At 37.4% G+C, this 19,387-nt stretch overlaps 1 protein-coding gene across 1 annotated transcript in view; it reads left to right on the forward strand.

The window, feature by feature from the left end:
• The window catches only part of LOC124804807 (katanin p60 ATPase-containing subunit A-like 2), a 183,918-nt gene that overhangs the window by 89,916 nt on the left and 74,615 nt on the right, over positions 1-19,387 (forward strand). Inside the window, exon 4 of the mRNA XM_047265144.1 lies at positions 5,067-5,137. Within this exon, the coding sequence (XP_047121100.1) occupies positions 5,067-5,137 (71 nt within the window). The remainder of the gene's footprint in view (positions 1-5,066; positions 5,138-19,387) is intronic.

The following is a 19,387-nucleotide window of genomic DNA, read 5'->3' on the forward strand; positions in this document are numbered from 1 at the left end:
TCCTTTCTTTCAGGAGTGCTAGTTCTGCAAGGTTCGCAGGAGAGCTTCTGTAAAGTTTGGAAGGTAGGAGACGAGATACTGGCAGAAGTAAAGCTGTGAGACCGGGCATGAGTCATGCTTTGGTAGCTCAGATGGTAGAGCACTTGCCCGCGAAAGGCAAAGGTCCCGAGTTCGAGTCTCGGTCGGGCACACAGTTTTAATCTGCCAGGAAGTTTCATTTAAGAATTTGTCTTTGTGTTTTCTAAACAGGGGTTGAGAGTGAACTCTTGGTCCAGCCCCACATATTTCTCTTATGACCTATTTTTCCTTCAATATGTTGGGTACATGTGTCGAGTGCACACATTGCAGCAGTGTGAGACTGGAACATTCCAAACTATGTCAGTCTTAAATATTCTGAAGTAACTGAAATTCTCAGTTTCCACATTATGTATGTTACCCTTCATAATATTTTGAAGATATGAATAATGTTTTTCTCCCCTGGCCATCTTGGAATCAATATGGAATCCTAAAAGTTTACTTTCTATGTTATTAAGTAGTCTGAAAAGAAGATGATGAATCTTTCAGGGTTACACAGAAGTCTGTTAGAGGAGAAACCTTTCAATGGAGCATATAGTGATTTGTTGCAATATTGATGCGTTTTGGCTAGTTCAATTACTGTTGTGTCATGTGCACAGCAGACCATAGATTGGGGAATGTGATGTTGCAAATCATTGATAGCAATAATGAAAAGAAAAGGTCAAGGAACTGATCTCTGTGGTGTCCCTGTCTCAACAATTTTCATCAGTGAAAGTCTGTTTCTCATTGAGACATATTGCTTGCTGTTATTTAAGTATGAAGCAACTACTTTGATTGCTGTATTATGTACCCCATATAATTTAAGTTTCTGAAGCAATATTTCATAAAGAATACAATCAAAGGCTTTACTTAAGTCACATAAAATAAGTGAGACCATATTCTTAATTTAAAAACAGTGATTATCTGGTATACAATGTTAAGAGCTGCTGATGTGGCATTTTCCCCCAAATTGGCTGTCTGTAAGGAGGTTATTTTCTTCAAAATAATCAAGTGGTTGATTATATATAAGAATTTCAAATATATTAGAAATTATAGAAGCTTCTGAGATAGATCAGTAATTCTGAGGGAGGTTTTTGTTTCCTTTTCTAAAAACTGGAATAACTTTTGATATTTTTAATGATTCAGGGAAAATTCCAAACTGAAGTCATTTGTTAAAAATATATGCTAAATGTTCACAGATCAAATGAACAGCTTTCTTGGAAATGTAACTGAGCAGCCAGTAATTACTCATAGTTTTAAAGCTGGAGAACTTTTTTACTGCTATTATGATCAGTTAATGTGATTACTGATGTGACATTTTCCCCCAAATTGGCTGTCTGTAAGGAGGTTATTGTCTTCAAAATAATTAAGTAGTTGATTATATATAAGAATTTTAAATATCTTGGATATTATAGAAACTACTGAGATAGATCAGTAATTCTGAGGGAGTTTTTTGTCTCCTTTTCTAAAAATCGGAATAACTTTTGAAATTTTTAATGATTCAGGGATTATTCCAAACTGAAGTCATTTCTTAAAAATATATGATAAATGTTCACAGATCAAATGAATAGCTTTCTTGAAAATGTAGCTGAGCAGCCAGTAATTATTCATAGTTTTAAAGCTGGAGAACTTTTTTACTGCTATTACGATCAGTTAATGAGATAATTTTCTATTGAAAAGACTGGTTACTGGCAGTGGTATGTCAAATAGTTCACTTGCAGACATGTCAGCAAAGTTGATTCTGTTTCCAGTTTCTTTCACTAAAGACACAAAGAACTTATTTGATTGGTCTGGTTCAAGTGACACTTCTAGTATGTGGGTAAGAGAGTTTCTTGTCTGACAATCTGTCATGCCACTTTTCACTTGTTTGGAGCAGTTTCTGTAACCATTTAAAGCTTACCTTTTTTGCTTGAGGGAGCTTAGTTTTATATAAAAAAAAATATATTTCAGATATTTTCTGTAATCCACATCTGCTTGTAAAGTGTGTATCTTACAGTTATTTTTCTGTGCACTTCACAATGGCAACATTTGTTCCCTAATGCTTTCAAGTTACCCAGTATACCAGTTTGACAACTTTGCTTTATGCTTACCTTTGAAATTACTCTTTCTTAGAGATGAACAAATGTATCACACATCAATATATTTGCAAAAGAATCTATCAGACATAGTTTCAACATTACTTTGTCTAATGTGTGGTTCATACAAACAAAATCCCATTTTATATAATGTAGTGTATCAGCAGACAAATTTACAAACTCATCTTTCTGACCTCTCAACCGAGTCACTACATTTTCTTCTTGTGTGGTTTTATTAGTGAGACATGACCTTTGTTATAGAGTGTGAGGAGTAATGGTTCATGGTCATAGAAACATCCCTCCCAATGCCTAATGGTAAAAATCTCATCAGAGAAGTTAACAATAACATTATTTCACCAGACTTCTTTATCAGTAGGACTCTTGTTTGTACAGAATAAATTTAATGACTTTAAGATATTGAGAAAAGATGTTGATTCTGCTTGTCAGAATTCGATATTTCAATATCGAAGTTAGTGCAGTTGGTACAGTTTTCTTTTTTCTTTAGTACTTTTTTCACAACACATTCAAAATTTTTGAAGAATAATAGCATATGGAATGGATCTCGACTTACTCTGCTACAAGAAGATAAAAATTTATTGTGACCATTCATGTTGTCAGTTGCATTTTCTGACTGCTTGCTGCTGCTGTTGCAGATGATAATTTTTCTTTGTCTCTTCTGGGTCTGATGTTCATTCTCTGAATACTTTCTGGTGTTGCTATTGCTGATTTTTATGTGGAGCTTTTGGATCTTATGTTGCGTACTGCTGTTATTGATGATGATGATTTTGTAAGACTCACTTGTTCATTGGTTGGCAAATCTTATATACTGTACTTCCTTGATTGTTGGCTCTCTGTCAGGAGGTATCCTCTTGATGGTGTTGACATTAATTGATTGTTGCCATTTGTAATACTTGGTTCAATATACATTGCCTTTGTTTTCATCAGTGTTTTATCTCACTTCTTTTTCTTGTTATTCAGTAAATAATCAGCAACTGGTTACACACTGTTCTGCATGTGCCTGTAGTTTTTAGTTTCCCTACAGCAGTGATAATTTTCTTTGCCATTAACTGTTTCCTAGGTAGTTAAGACATAGTCCATGTCTCATGTGATACCTTTATCCCAAGCAGATTATACCTACAATTTGTACATTCTTAAAATTCCTGCACTCATTTATGATTTGCAAGTTTGTTCTGCAGATACCAGTGTTAACACATGACCAGCCACTAAATCCAAGTGTTGCAGGATGTTTACAATTATTACATTTGTGTGTGCTATGTTTTCAATACAGTAGCAGTAACTGCTGTCTGTGATTGGTTTCTGCATAATTAACTGGAACCCACTATTAACAAAATAAAATCATTCAAAACTAAACTGTTGACTTCTGAAGATTTTTGTCATCTTCAGTATTTCAGCTGACATGTTGCCTGGCTTAATAAAGCTAAATACCTTTACATTAAAGTTGATTTTGGTGATACCATGTCTGTGATTGTCACTCAGAATTGTTGCTGTCCCTTCTTCTCACATTTTGTCTGTATTTTTTGCTGCACATTTCATTGCCACTTTACTGTTTTGTTCTTTCCATACAGATCTTTTTGTTATGTTAGTGTAGTTTTTGGCCCTTTTTTCTCCTTATACATGTCCAAATGTCAAACTTATTTCTCACTGGCACCACATAATGCACTTAAGTCCTTATGTTCTTGGATTTAAGTGAAACATCGCTTTGGTTTAAAATCTTGCTCTGTCGACATCAACAATTGTTTGAGTTCAATGATGTATCTGTTATCTTCATTTGAATCCATTTGTAGTGATTCTAGGTTGTCACTCTTAAAATTCACACTATTATTTTTCAGTTCAATGTGTTTGTCAGTCAGCATTGTGATGCTCTCAGCTATGCAGTCTTTCTTCACAAGTCTTTGGCCTATATGAGCATCACATTTTGTACATACCCATATTTTCTGTTTCCTCTTAGCATTCACACAACTATAACGATGTCTCACTTTGCATCTAAAATGCACAAAATCCTTCACAAAATGTGTTTCTTGCTTTCTTTTTAAAAAAATCATGTCTAGGTCAGGTTGGTGTACACTCAAACTCACTGATGCAGTTTTCTTCTTTTGCTGTACTTATTTCAGTCACTTTTGATATTATATAAGACAAGATACACATATTATCATAGTAATTTGCAGCTGAGACCCCCTTCCATTATGCTAACTGTTAAATTTGCAGAGTTCTTGACTTGCTATGTATTCTTGTGTTGTCATTCTTCACTGTTCATGTTATCTGTGAAGACAAAGTCAGACTAATGGCAATGCACACAGTGGAATCTAAGCAATCATTCTTACCTCACTCCATACGCAAATGGAACATGAAGAAACACAAATATGTCATGCAATGGGAAGCACTCTTGTTATGCCGAGTGCAGATATGGGTGTTTATGAAGATAATGCTTCAGCTGGTTAAGGCCAGTAATTTTGATTCTAGCATCAGCATGTTGTTCTTGTATATGTAATTGTTTTGTATGAGTCTTCAAAATATTAAGACAATTGTTTGCCATACAGACATGTTCAGATATCATTTACACTGTGTCTGATAAAGTGGGTTTTGGTTTCTCATTAGTATTCTTCAGCCATTTTGTAGATTTTGTTTAACCCTTCAGAGTCGTTTTGAGAAAAAACAAAAATTGCTGATCCTTGAGGAACTCCTTTCTGAGTTTGGCTTAATTCTTGTGGTGAACTTCGTTTTCTGACACTTTGGTTTCTGTTATGAATATAATATGTGCAGAAGGAGCCAGAGGGATGCAGAGAAGAAAGGTCATGGAATTTTAAGTCCTTCATGGAATCTGCAGAGTAGGCCTATGTTGTGTGCATAAAAAAATCAGTGTTCATATGATTTATAAATGCAAATGCATGAAATTTTAAAAATACATTTGTTTTATAGGAAGAGAAAAAGACCTTACAAAGAAAAAGAAACATATTGCATCTGATTCATCAACATCTTAAGGATGAAGGGTAAGAATTTATTTATGTCTGTTTTGTTTCTAGCTCTCTTTCTATCTTTCTTCTGCATGTACCGACAGACATTCTGCTCTTCATAATGTCTCATATTCTGAATTCTCTGTGTATCTCAGTCACTTACTTGAACTCATTTCTGACCAGCTTATACATTGTAGGTACAATATCTACTATACAGCTTCCTAATTTAATATGATTTTCATTTGTAATTTATATGTTCACACATTTGTCTCTTAATGATATACTAATAAATAATATACAGAAAGTTCTGATCTAGAATTATGAATTATTTAGGAATAAAGGAGACAATTCACTGAAAGGCAAAAGTGATGTGTTGTCGATAGGTACACAAACAAAAGATACAGGGCTTTGCTAGCTTTTGGAATGTCTTCCTTTTTCAAGCTTATAGGAAAAACATGCACATAAACACACATACACACACACACACACACACACACACACACACACACACACATGCACACACACAAACACACACACACACACACACACACACACACACACACACACACACACACACACACTCACATGCATGATCCTGTCTCCCTACATTGTGCTCAGCCAGCTGCCAGCTCTTTCCTGGCCCACGGTGAGCATACTGGGGTGAGGTGGGGATGCGGGGTGGAAAGGCGTGAAGGATGGAGAGAATTGGGAGGCAGGGAGGGGGTTGGGGTGAGTGTCTAGTGGCTCATGGGAGAGTGGGGAGCCATCTGTTGGCCAGCTAGAGATGCAGGTAGAGCGAGCAGATGGCAGACAGTTGAGTGCACAGTTTTACAGACGAGGGCATGAGATAGCAGCACACAATTAGCTGACATGGAGGCAGGGAGATACGGAATCAGGGGATGGTGCACACACAAACAAACAAACTCACACACACACACTCTCTCTCTCTCTCTCTCTCTCTCTCTCTCTCTCTCTCTCCCTCTCTCTCTCTCTCTATTGTGGGGGGTACCTGCACTTTGACAGTTTACGCGCCTTCCACATCAAAAATTCCCTCCCACACAGCCTGGCCACTCATGGTAAACACATCTGCAGTGATGAGACATTCCTTGCCCAGAATTATGAAGGCCTCACAAAGGTCTTCTCAGACAGGCAATACTCTTCAGACCTAATTCGCAAACAGATCTCCCATGCCATATCCCCACACACACCTGATCCTCACATACAACCCAAGAACCATCGACAAAGAAGCGCCCCCCCCCCCCCCTTTTTCACACAGTACCACCCAGGACTGGAATGACTGAACCACATCCTTCATCAGCACTTTGATTATCTATCGTCATGCCCTGACATGAGGGATATCCTTCCCTAAATACTTCCATCCACTCGCAAAGTTGTGTTCCACCATCTACCCAACCTCCACAACATCCTAGTCCAGCCCTCTACCACTCCCATCCCCAATTGCCTGCCACAGGGATCATACCTTTTTGGAAGACCCAGATGTAAGACCTACCCAATCTACCCACCCAGCACCTCCAATTCTGGTCCTGTCACAGGTTTATCCTATCCCATCAGGAGCCACCTGTGAAAGCAGCCATTTTATGTAACCGTCTTCTGCAAGCACTGCTCAGCATTTTACATTGATATGACAACCAACCATCTGTCAACTAGAATGAGTGGCCACTACCAAACTGTTGCCAGTAACAAAGTGGACCTCCCAGTGGCACAACATGTAGCGAAGCACAACATGCGCTCTTCTACCTGCACCCCTAGCTAAGCCACAGATGGCTCCCCACTCATGCCCAAGCCACTAGACATTTCCCCCCAACCCCCTCCCTGCTCCTGTCTGCCTCCATCCCTCACCTCATCCCACACCCTCACCTCACCCTAGTACACTCACCATGGGCCAGGAAATAGCTGGCCATCGACTGAGCACAATGTAGGGAGTCAGGTGTGTGTGTGTGTGTGTTTTTCTGTGCACATTTTTCTACAACCTTGAAAAATGAGGTTCATTCTGCAAACTAGAAAAGCTCTGTACCTTTTGTCTGTGTACCTACTGACAATGCAGCGCTTCTGCCTTTGGATGAGTCCTGTCTTTTATTCCTAAATAATTTGATACACTAATAAATCTTGATATGTTGACTGTTGGGGCACATCAGTCAGTGTGGCTGTTTAAAATAGATTTTAGAAAAACTTCACTCTCTGCAGATCTCAATGTTTTCCTTTTTCTCTTTGTTTGTGTTGCTTTTTCTTCATATTTTGTGAAAGGCAGATTTCTTAAAACCATGTTTGTGTGAAAATATGGAAAAATGACAAGAGTTCAAGTCTCAGAAAGATGAGTGTCAGTGTTGTCTTAACCATTTTCCTATTCCCATTATGACAGTCTGACATGTCCAGTAGACAAAGACATTACATTATCCACTGATAGACAGTATGGGTCATGCCCCACCCTTCTTCCTCCTTATGTGGCTCTGAGATGACTGGAACAGCACCAAGCTGGAAAAATTGAAAATTGTGATATAGACTAGACAGATGGACAGCACACATAAAGTGGGAAATCAGTTTTAAAGAGAAAGACCAGAAAGAAGACAGAGATTATGACAAAGTGGAGGAAGAGTAAAGAAGAAGTAGAAAAAGAAGAAAAGAAAGATTGGTTGTCACGTTAATTCTTTATGACAGTATTCCATTTTGAAATTCACATTGAAGCAATGTGGTATTATACAATACTGTTTCATGAGACAATATTTTTATGCTCATTTTCTAATGCCTATAAACTTTGAAAATGTAAACCAGGAAACAATCAATACTTACATGTTTACAGTACAGTACCTACCATAATAATAATTTGGTCATTTTCTGTCGTTCATTCATTTATTCATCAGGTTCCATTAATCCCATCAAGAAGCAGAAAAACTTAACAGATGTGGAAGTCAACGTATACTTTAACAAAAGAGAAGCAAGAATTTAATCTGTACTCTATATTAACAATAAATGCTTACCATATTGCTTAATATTAGTAGTGGTTCCAACAGCAAAATGTAACCTAGTACATTCAGAGGAAAACTCAACACAGTCAAAGGCTTTGTAAATGTTGCAGAGTATACCAACAGAATAATTTTTCGTGTTTCAACACGTCAGGAACACAACTATTTACATTACCTAACTGCAACTGACTGACCAGCTGTGCTTAGTAGTGACTGATTTCTTAACAGAGACTAACCAAGAATGATTGATCAACAATGACGGAATGTCTAACTACTATTCACTAGCTGAGACTTACTGGGGAAGAATCTTCTATGTAGTAAAAGTGGAGAATGCAGGCAACAATTAGGACCGTAATCTTAATTATACAGTTCAGGACGACATCAGACACATTGTGATGCACTGTCTCTCACTCAGTCAAAGCATACGTGGCATAGTTTGCATCTGCGTGCTTCTGGTAAGAACGACTTTCTCTATATTCCCTTCTCTATATTCCCTTTCCTTTTTTTTTTTTCAATAAACTCATCTGAAAGACATTAATGCAGAATAAATGTAGTTACAGTTAAAACCATTATTAGCACAACAAAATACTTTGTCAACCTCATGGATATCAAAGAAAATGCATTTAGCATTTTTGATTAAAACATCAGAAATCTCTTTTATAAAAAGGATGAACCTCTCATACCCACACAGGAGAAGCAAAAGATAGGCAAAATGTTACCAGACCTGTGTATGTAAAAACATGACACAGAAATCATTGGAATTGAACATATTCATGCTTATGGATGCAAACTAATATTGTATTAATCTCAAACCAGTAAGAAGAAAAATGGAGTTCTGTCCCATGACCTTCAACTTGGTCAATATTGTCTTCAACAGTCCTCTGAATTCTGTGCTACAATAGTGGGCCAGGAAACACACAAGTTTGTTGTACTGACTGTTTTCAATCCACCAGCAGGAAGTACTTTTAACATTCACAAAGCAGTTGGAGATGGTTTTAATAATGCATATGTAGTAACCGGAGCTTTCAATGTTTATTTTTTGCAAGTTCAGGAAATCCCAGAGTTGTAGGTACTCAGCTTTTGATTATTTTGCCCAATAAATTTCCATATCAGGATATAAGGACATAGTGCAACAGCCATTTACGATTAAATTTTAGACCAAATACCTTGCAGAACTTTAGTTTTAAAGCCAATAGTCAATGGTTTATTTGACCACGATGGTCAAATGTTAACAATAAAATTTACTGATGAGCTGTATCAGAGAATTATAAGCAATGACTCAGTCACAGTGGTCAGAGAAAAATTAGGGTAGAGCTCTGAGGAGAAATTTATAAAGCAGGTAGTGGAGGAAAAAAATAAAACTCTACCTTAAACAATTTTTTGCAGAGGTGATCTACACTCAGCTCAAAACTAAGAGAGACTTGTCCCTGTTCATTCAACAAATTGGGATATGTTACGGAATGCTCCTCAGAACAGTGCAAGCTATCTTTAAGTAAGCAGTCCAATTAAAGTCCAGTTTGTGAAATGTCAGAGTCCAGCCAGCTACTAACAGAGTCCAAAAGGTAAACACTTCTAATCAAAGTCCACAGTGAGCAACAAACCAATACACTGACCATCATGCATGTCCGCTGTGTCACTGCTGATGAGAATGGCAGAGATGAAGTTGATTTTGATGCTGCTGCAGAAGGCTGTGGGTGGATGACATAGTATTAATTATGGACACATAATGGGCTCCAATTTTGTTCCACTTTAGTTAATATAAAACTGGCCATGAGTAGCTCTGGAACAGCTTAGATGCAGGATTCTGATAGGTGTAGTTTCATCAGAGGGTGCTCCAGGTGACAACAGCTGTCTAGATAGTCATGCCACAGTGACTGAGAGTAATGTTTGTGCCAGGTACTTGGTTTCCATAGTGATGTTGGGCAGTGCCATTACATTTCCTCTGCCTCCCTGCAGTGGCCACCTGGGTAGAAGAAGCAGGCAGTGCACAGTCCAACAGATAAGTTACTGGGATGGCCATCAATTGGTGTCCATAGATATTGTTGCAGACGATCAGGGCAGGATGAGGTTTCAATGGAAGGTGGACAATTCGTCTTGAGACCAGTTGCTCTAATAGGGGTGGAGAAGTATGCAGCTGCTTGCTAGGATGGCAGACATGAAGTTGAGTTTGATGGTGCCACTAAAGGCCATGGCTGGCAGCCATGGTATACATTATGGGTCTGTGGAGGGTTCCATTTTTGTACCATTTTAGTTAGTACAAAAGAGGAGATAAGGGAACCATTTATAATTACCGACCATTTTAATTTCTTCCAATCTCTTAAAAAATGTTTTAGGAAGTGGCCTATGACACAATATTGACTCATTTAACTGAGCAGAACTTGTGAGCTGCCTTTGAGAATAATAATAGTAATAATAATAATAATAATAATAATAACATCCCAGAGCAAACAAACGAAGAACACCACGCATCAATTAAACAATCAGAGGAAAATGAAATCTTAAGACAGCCACGAGAACAAGCACAAATAGAACATGAAGTGACACACATGTTAGATATAGAAGAAAAATTTTAGCTGACATATATAGAATACAAAGACACAAATACAGACATTAGACCATTCTTGCATAGACCACCAAATAACCCACAAGTCGAAACAACAATAACAACTATCAACACAATCATACACAAAAAAATAAATGAAAATACAACTATGGAAGAGTTACAACTACTGGTTTATATAGGAGCACTCACTGCACTAAATATACACTCTAGGCAGAGATCAGAAAAAACCAACACACAGAAGAAACCCATAAAACCAGTATGGCAACACAGGCTGCAGATCAGAATAGAAAAACTGAGGAAAGACATCGGACAGCTAACACAATTTATAAGAAATGAAATATCAGCCAAAAAACGAAAAAGGTTAGGTAAAATCTCACGACAAGAAGCGATAGAGCAGTTAGATGAAAAGAAGCAGAAATTACAACCATTGGCCAAACGACTTAGAAGATACAAAAAAAGTGAAAATAGAAGGAAACAAAACCAAACATTCAACACAAACCAAAAGAAATTTTATCAGACAATAGATAACACACACATTAAAATAGACAATCCACCAAACATAACAGGCATGGAACACTTCTGGAGCAACATATGGTCAAACCCAGTACAACATAACAGGCATTCATGGTGGATACAAGCAGAAACAGACACATACAAGATGATATCACAATTGCCTGAAGTGATAATTTTGCAACATGAAGTCACCTAATTCTACGCACAATTGGAAAGCCCCTGGAAAAGATAAAATAGCAAATTTCTGGCTAAAGAAGTTCACCTCAACACATTCACATCTAACTAAATTATTTAACAGTTACATTGCAGACCCATACACATTCCCTGATACTCTTACACATGGAATAACTTATCTGAAACCTAAAGATCAAGCAGACACAGCAAACCCGGCAAAATATCGCCCCATAACATGCCTACCAACAATATACAAAATATTAACTTCAGTCATTACACAGAAATTAATGATACATACAACACAGAACAAAATTATAAATGAAGAACAAAAAGGCTGTTGCAAAGTAGCACGAGGATGTAAAGAGCAACTGATAATAGATGCAGAGGTGACATATCAAGCTAAAACTAAACAAAGATCGCTACACTACGCATGCATTGATTACCAAAAAGCATTTGATAGTGTACCCCACTCATGGTTACTACAAATATTGGAAATATACAAAGTAGATCCTAAATTGATACAGTTCCTAAACATAGTAATGAAAAATTGGAGAACCACACTTAATATCCAAACAAACTCAAATAATATCACATCACAGCCAATACAGATTAAGTGTGGAATATACCAAGGGGACTCATTAAGTCCTTTCTGGTTCTGCCTTGCTCTGAACCCACTATCCAGCATGCTAAATAATACAAATTATGGATATAATATTACTGGAACATACCAACACAAAATCACACATTTGCTATACATGGATGATCTAAAACTTCTGGCAGCAACAAATCAACAACTCAACCAATTACTAAAGATAACAGAAGTATTCAGCAATGATATAAATATGGCTTTTGGAACAGACAAATGTAAGAAAAATAGCATAGTCAAGGGAAAACACGCTAAACAAGAAGATTACACATTAGATAACCACAGCGACCGCATAGAAGCGATGGAAAAAACAGATGCCTATAAATATCTAGGATACAGACAAAAAATAGGAATAGATAATACAAATATTAAAGAAGAACTAAAAGAAAAATACAAAGACTAACAAAAATACTGAAAACAGAATTGACAGCAAGAAACAAGACAAAAGCTATAAATACCTGTGCTATACCAGTATTGACCTACTCATTTGGAGTAGTGAAACGGAGTAACACAGACCTAGAAGCACTCAATACACTTACACGATCACAATGCCACAAATATAGAATACATCACATACATTCAGCAACAGAAAGATTCACATTAAGCAGAAAGGAAGGAGGAAGGGGATTTATCGACATAAAAAACCTACATTATGGACAGGTAGACAATTTAAGAAAATTCTTCCTAGAACGAGCAGAAACTAACAAAACACACAAAGCAATCACTCATATAAATACATCGGCTACACCATTGCAATTTCATAACCACTTCTACAACCATTTAGATCACATAACATCAACAGATATGAAGAAAGTAAATTGGAAAAAGAAAACATTACAAGGCAAGCACCCGTATCATCTAACACAGCCACACATCGATCAAGACGCATCCAACACATGGCTAAGAAAAGGCAATATATTAAGTGAGACAGAAGGATTCATGATTGCAATACAGGATCAAACAATAAACACCAGATATTACAGCAAGCATATTATTAAAGATCCCAATACCACAACAGATAAATGCAGACTTTGCAAACAGCAAATAGAAACAGTAGATCACATCACAAGCGGATGTACAATACTAGCAAATACAGAATATCCCAGAAGACATGACAATGCAGCAAAAATAATACATCAACAACTTGTCATACAACATAAACTAATAAAACAACACATTCCCACATATAAGTATGCACCACAAAATGTACTGGAGAATGATGAATACAAATTATACTGGAACAGAACCATTATAACAGATAAAACAACACCACATAACAAACCTGACATCATACTTACCAATAAAAAGAAGAAATTAACACAACTAATCGAAATATCCATACCCAATACAACAAATATACAGAAGAAAACAGGAGAAAAAATTGAAAAATACATCCAACTGGCTGAGGAAGTCAAAGACATGTGGCATCAGGATAAAGTTGACATCATACCAATTATACTATCAACTACAGGAGTCATACCACACAATATCCACCAGTACATCAAAGCAATACAACTACATCCAAACGTATATATACAACTACAGAAATCTGTAATTATTGATACATGTTCAATTACCCGAAAGTTCCTAAATGCAATGTAACATATACCATACAGTTAAAAGGAAGTCACGCTTGATCAATGTCCGCGTCACTTTCCATTTTTAACCAGACCTAATGTCTGAGACAGGAAAGAGAAATAATAATAATAATAGTAAACACATCAGTACTTAGTAAAGTGCTTTAGCATAGCACCCATAAAATTACAGTCCAGAGGAGTATAGTACTTGAAAAGCATTTGTCTGAAAATTTGAAAAACTGTACCATGAAAGTAATTTAAGAAATATAATAGTAACAAACTTCCACAACTTTGACAACAGCATGATTTACACAGTATGAAATTATCAGTATTTCATATGCTGATGTGATTGTGAACACAGGTGTGAAGACTACGGATATTTGAGGGTGTGATTGTGGGGGAATGCTGTTTGTTTCAGTCCTCTCTTCCTATGTTTAAAAAGCCAGTCTATCTGTTATTTCTGTCTTCGTGGAGGTCTAGAGGAAACGACACTGAATGGTAAACAAAATGCTATGGGATCCAGGTTTGATCCCAGCCATTGCTTAAATTATGAATAAATGTCATCAGTGGTGGTGATTGAAATCTTCTCGTACAAAGTCACCCTCATTCTGCCAAGAGTCATGTCAAAGAGGGCAGATGGGTGTACAGTTGTTTGGGATATCATCTTGACCTTGAGGTGGGGAACTGCCCCTAAAAGGTGTAAGAATCAGCAGTGATCAATGGCAACAAAAGCCACTGCATTAGAAATGCATAATGTAGATGCACATGTTATGTAGCATGTGTGTGTCATGATGATCTTTTCATTGACAAAAGATGACAGACTATGTTTTTGCTTCAGTCACAGAGAGGGGACTGCCAAGGAGGAGGTGACAATGAGAAAAATATTGAATAATGATCAAAATGGCAGTATCCTAAAAATCAAAATGCGTGATGTCAAAAGTCTCTATGTGAAGTTAGAAAACAGAAAAGGGAGCTGCAAAGCCTCAGTCTACATATACCAGACTGGCCAGATAAATACAGGATAACATCAACAGCAGCAGAAAATGGTGTAATAGGAATAAGATTCATCATATCTGGGAAGAAAGGATAGAGAGCAAGTTACTGTGATAACATTATTCTCATCAGAATTGACAGCAAGAACAATAGTTCTGGTAAACATAGCAACTTCACATGCAGAAAGCGAAGAGGAAGAGAAAAGATAAGAGGATATTAACATGAAATTCAGTACATAAAGGGAGATGAAAATCTAATAATCATGGGTGAAAGGAATGCTGTATTAGGGGAAGGAATGGAAGATATAGGTATGGGTGAGTATTGGCTCAGTAGCAGGAATGAGAGAGGAGAAAGACTAATTGAGTTCACCATTATGTTACCTTGAAATAAAATTCATGATCAACAAAGTAAGTGTGGGGACACAAGCCCTATGGACTTCCATCCTCAAGAATATCGCTGTAAAAACAGTATCTCTGGACCTTGGGCAGTGTGTTCTGAGATGCCAAGTGTTTAAGTTGTATCTGTTTGTATAATGTGTACAAATAAATATTTTGTACGAGAATTGGTAATGTCGATAGTCATTACACATCCTGGACATCATTTTCATTACTCAAATTCTACATTGGTGACCCCGAGTTTTTTGACTACTGTGCAGTGACAGTTTCATGTGACACTTTGCTCCACCTCCTCCTGACATGAGACTCCATCACCTTGCTGACATGGATCCTGCACACACTGATGGTCAGCCAGCTACAGTCAATGATAGCATGTGTTTATCTAACAACTTTTCATTACAAGATAGAAATTGCAATACTTTTGTGTTTAATCCCCCACAACAATGCAACCATTGTCACATGAGTGCACACATAAGAACTAAGCTACTGAACTTCCATCAACTACAGTGCCTTTAACAAACACTGAAAATAGTTCTACAAGTGCTTATGTGGACACTAAACCTGTCAGACTACATAACGAAGGGACAACAACAATCGTCGGTAATGAACAATGGCGCTACGACCACAAGATGGATATCAGAATTACAACCTGACTGCTACACCAACTGGATTGACAACAAAGGGCATCAAGTTCAAGCCAGACATCACCGCCATGCCTACAGTGAACCACATACCATCTCCCACAAATTACCGAGAACTATGTAAATTTCTCAGCGTTGTCAATTTCTGCCAATAACACCTACCCCATGCAGCTGAAACTCTGCTTCTCATCACAGTAGCTCTATGGGGGAAAAATACATTGGGGAAGAGGACGCTAACATGGACAGCTGAGATGCAAACTGCATTCAACAACATTAAAGCTCAGCTAGCCCACACCATCATACTGGTAATACTTTCACTGGATGCTCATCTTATCATTACATCAGAGGTGAGCAACTGAGCGATAGGCACTGTATTACAGCAGAAAGTGCCAGGGATGACACAGTCTCTCTGGTTTTTCTCAAGGAAACTGACAGACTCTCAAAGGAAGTGGTTGACTTTTGACCATGAACTACTGGCCATGTATGAAGTGGTGCGCTACTTCCACAATGATATTGAAGGGAGACCACATACTATCTATACAGACCATCAACCATTAGCTGACGCAGTAAAGAATCCATCTGCCAATGCCACACCATTCGGGTCTAAGCACTTGGACCCCATCTCACAGTTCACAACAGACATTCGCCACATGCATGGAGCACACAATATGGTTGCAGACTACCTGAGCTGCCTAGTGGTTGTGACCATGCAACTGGATTTTGATAACATAATGGATGCTCAGGCAACAGGCATGGACCTGGAACAATTTGTGTCAGGTGGTGACATGAGATTACAACTGTGACAATGCCCAGCACCTGGAACCAACAAACTAGTCAAGGGGAACCAATGACCTTTTGTCCCTGCCAAATATCGCCAAGCAATATTTGACTTGCTCCATAATGTAGCTCACCCCAGAGTGCACCCACAATGAAACTATTTTTGGAGCATTATATGTTCCCGAATATGAAGAGGGATTGTGCACCTGGACACAAGTATGCACGCCTTGCCAGAGGATGAAGACAGGATGACACAACCAGCCAATGTTAGAAAGCTTCCCTGTCCCAAAGTACTATTTTTGCTTTGCACATGTAGATTTAGTGGAGCTACTACGTGAATGTAACGATTTTGTTATATCCTATCGGTCATTAACTGACAAATCCGTGGGTGGGGGCCGCCCCACACAGGGGAGTATCAGCTGAGACAGTGGCAAGATCATTCATCGACCTATGGATAGCAAGATTTGGCTGCCCTGAGTCACTAACAACTGATCAGGGCAGACAGTTCAAATCGAACCTGTTTATGGAACTGTGCCATCCCTGCAGCCACCGATTCCGTACCACAGCCTACCATCCATAGTCAAATGGCCTCTGAAAACAGCACTGGTGCACCATGATAATGAATGGTCAGAGGCCCTACTGTGTGTGCTGCTGGGTATCAGAACGGCCCACAAAGAGGACATCAATGCCTCACTAGCGGAGATCCTCTACGGCAAAGCAATTAGCCTCCCAGAGGAATTTGTCACACAGACAGTGGACGAAGACAACAATGAGCTCCCAGACCTTACACTATGGGTAGAGTAGAGTAGAGTTTTATTGGTCCTGGTAATCATATAGTACACAAGTAGTACATTCTGATGTAGGACAAGTCAATGTATAACAAAATATAATATTAAATTTGCATTAATGTCATTATTTATACATTGAATGATCGCTGAGCTACAATATGCAGAGCAAATATTGTACAAAAATAAAGAGTAGATATTTTAAAGCAGAAAGAGCATGTACTGTACTGGCAGATTAATATTTGTATTACAGTAACATTTACTTGGTAAATCATTAAAGTTCTAGAACATTTATATGATACATCACTAAGGCAAAGACACAAATCATTAGTGAACTTTCTGAAGGAACTTGTGGAGGCTATAGAAGCAATGACGAGTCAAATATGCTTTAGCAGTTGACCTGAAATTTGCCAGGTCATTTACTGATTTAATTTGTGGGGGAAGTTTATTATAAATAACTTTGCCATAATACAGGGTTCCTTTTTTATTCAGGATGATGTTGGTGGGCTCTAGATAAGTCTCCTTTTTGCCTGGTGTTATAGGAGTGGCTATTTTCATTTTTCTGGAAGAGAGTGGGATTTAACATTGAATATTTTTTCACATACATGGTTATCTCATAAACATATATACATGGAAGTGGGAGGATTTCTAGCTTTTTAAAGAGTGGTCTACCAGTTTTGTTCCATTTTACACCTTCCATTATTCTTATAATTCTTTTTTGTAGCCTAAAGAACTTTTGGCTAAGAGAAGAGTTACCCCAGAAAATAATTCCATATTTCAGTTGTGAGTATATATAGGCATAATACACAGTTTTCAGAGAATCTTTGTTGCAGCATCCCTCTAATATTCTCATTAAGTAGCACGTAGTGCTTAGTTCCTTACAGACTTTTTCAATATGTCTCTCCCATTTAAGATTACCTTGGAGCCATACTCTTAAGAACTTAATTTGTCTACATTCTGAAGATCTTTGTCAGATATCTGAATCTGAACAGTTTGCTCACCTGTTTTCACATTATAGAAATTTAGTGCCACTGTCTTACTTGCATTTATTACTGATTTGTTGTGACTGAACCAGTTTTCAATATTGTTCAGTGTCTCTGTTGTAGATTTCTGCAGCATTTCCATTTCTTTCCCACTCACTAGCACACTTGCATTATCAGCAAACTAGATGACTTTCCCGCAGAAGTTGTTTATGTCATTTGCATATAACAGAAATAGAAGAGGTCTCAGAACTGAACCTTGTGACACTCCATATTTAATGGTTCCATAGTTTGAATAGTGTTGAATGAGTTTGATGAAATTTTAATGTTGCACTTCAACCACTTGTTTTCGACCGCTTAGATATGACTTTATCCAGTTCCTCTAATCCCCATGTTGTCAAGCTTAGACAATAGTTTTGTGTGATCTATGATATCAAAAGCCTTAGAGAGATCTAGACATATTCCTATGACATTTTTGCCACTATCCAGTTTCTGAAGTACTTCACTTGATAGTTCAAAAATTGCTGTATTAGTTGATTGGCCTTTCCTGAAACCATATTGTGCTGTGGATAGTATTTTGTGCTCTTCCAGAAAATTTATTACTCTTCTTTGAAAAAATTTTTCTATGATTTTTGAGAATACAGATAGCAGAGCAATGGGCCTGTAGTTAGCCAATTCATCATTTTTACCTTTTTTGAATAGTGGTTTGAGCTTATCTGTTTTTAGGCATGATGGGAAAATTCCAGTTTGAAAGGAACTATTATAAAGGTGAGCTAATGGTTCACTAATGAGATCACATTTTTTATAAGGCTGTCTGGGATGCCATCTATTCCAGTGGAATGATTCACTTTGAAAGTTCTGATAACTGACAGGACTTCTTTCTGGGATTATATTGCAAGGTTTGATTTCAGCAATTAATTGCTCACTTACATTGCTAAAATAAGTATTGAACACATTTGCTGTCTCTTTAGGATCATTAATTTCTTTGCCATTACAATTCAATTTAATATTGGAATTTTGAGGAGAAACATTGTCAGTTTGCTGTTTCACTATACTCCACACAGCTTTCATTTTGTTATTGGCATTATTTATATAGCAGTCACTTGCCATTACTTTAGCTTCTTTGATCAATTTTTTAAGTATCATTTTATAATTTTTGAAATATGCAAGGAATTCATTGAATACTATGGAAGACTTGGAGATCTCGTATAATCTTCATTTTTCAGCACATGACTTTTTATACCTGTTGTCAACCAGCAAT

The sequence above is a fragment of the Schistocerca piceifrons genome, chromosome 7 (assembly GCF_021461385.2).
Source record: "Schistocerca piceifrons isolate TAMUIC-IGC-003096 chromosome 7, iqSchPice1.1, whole genome shotgun sequence".
Classification (NCBI taxonomy): Eukaryota; Metazoa; Arthropoda; class Insecta; order Orthoptera; family Acrididae; genus Schistocerca; species Schistocerca piceifrons.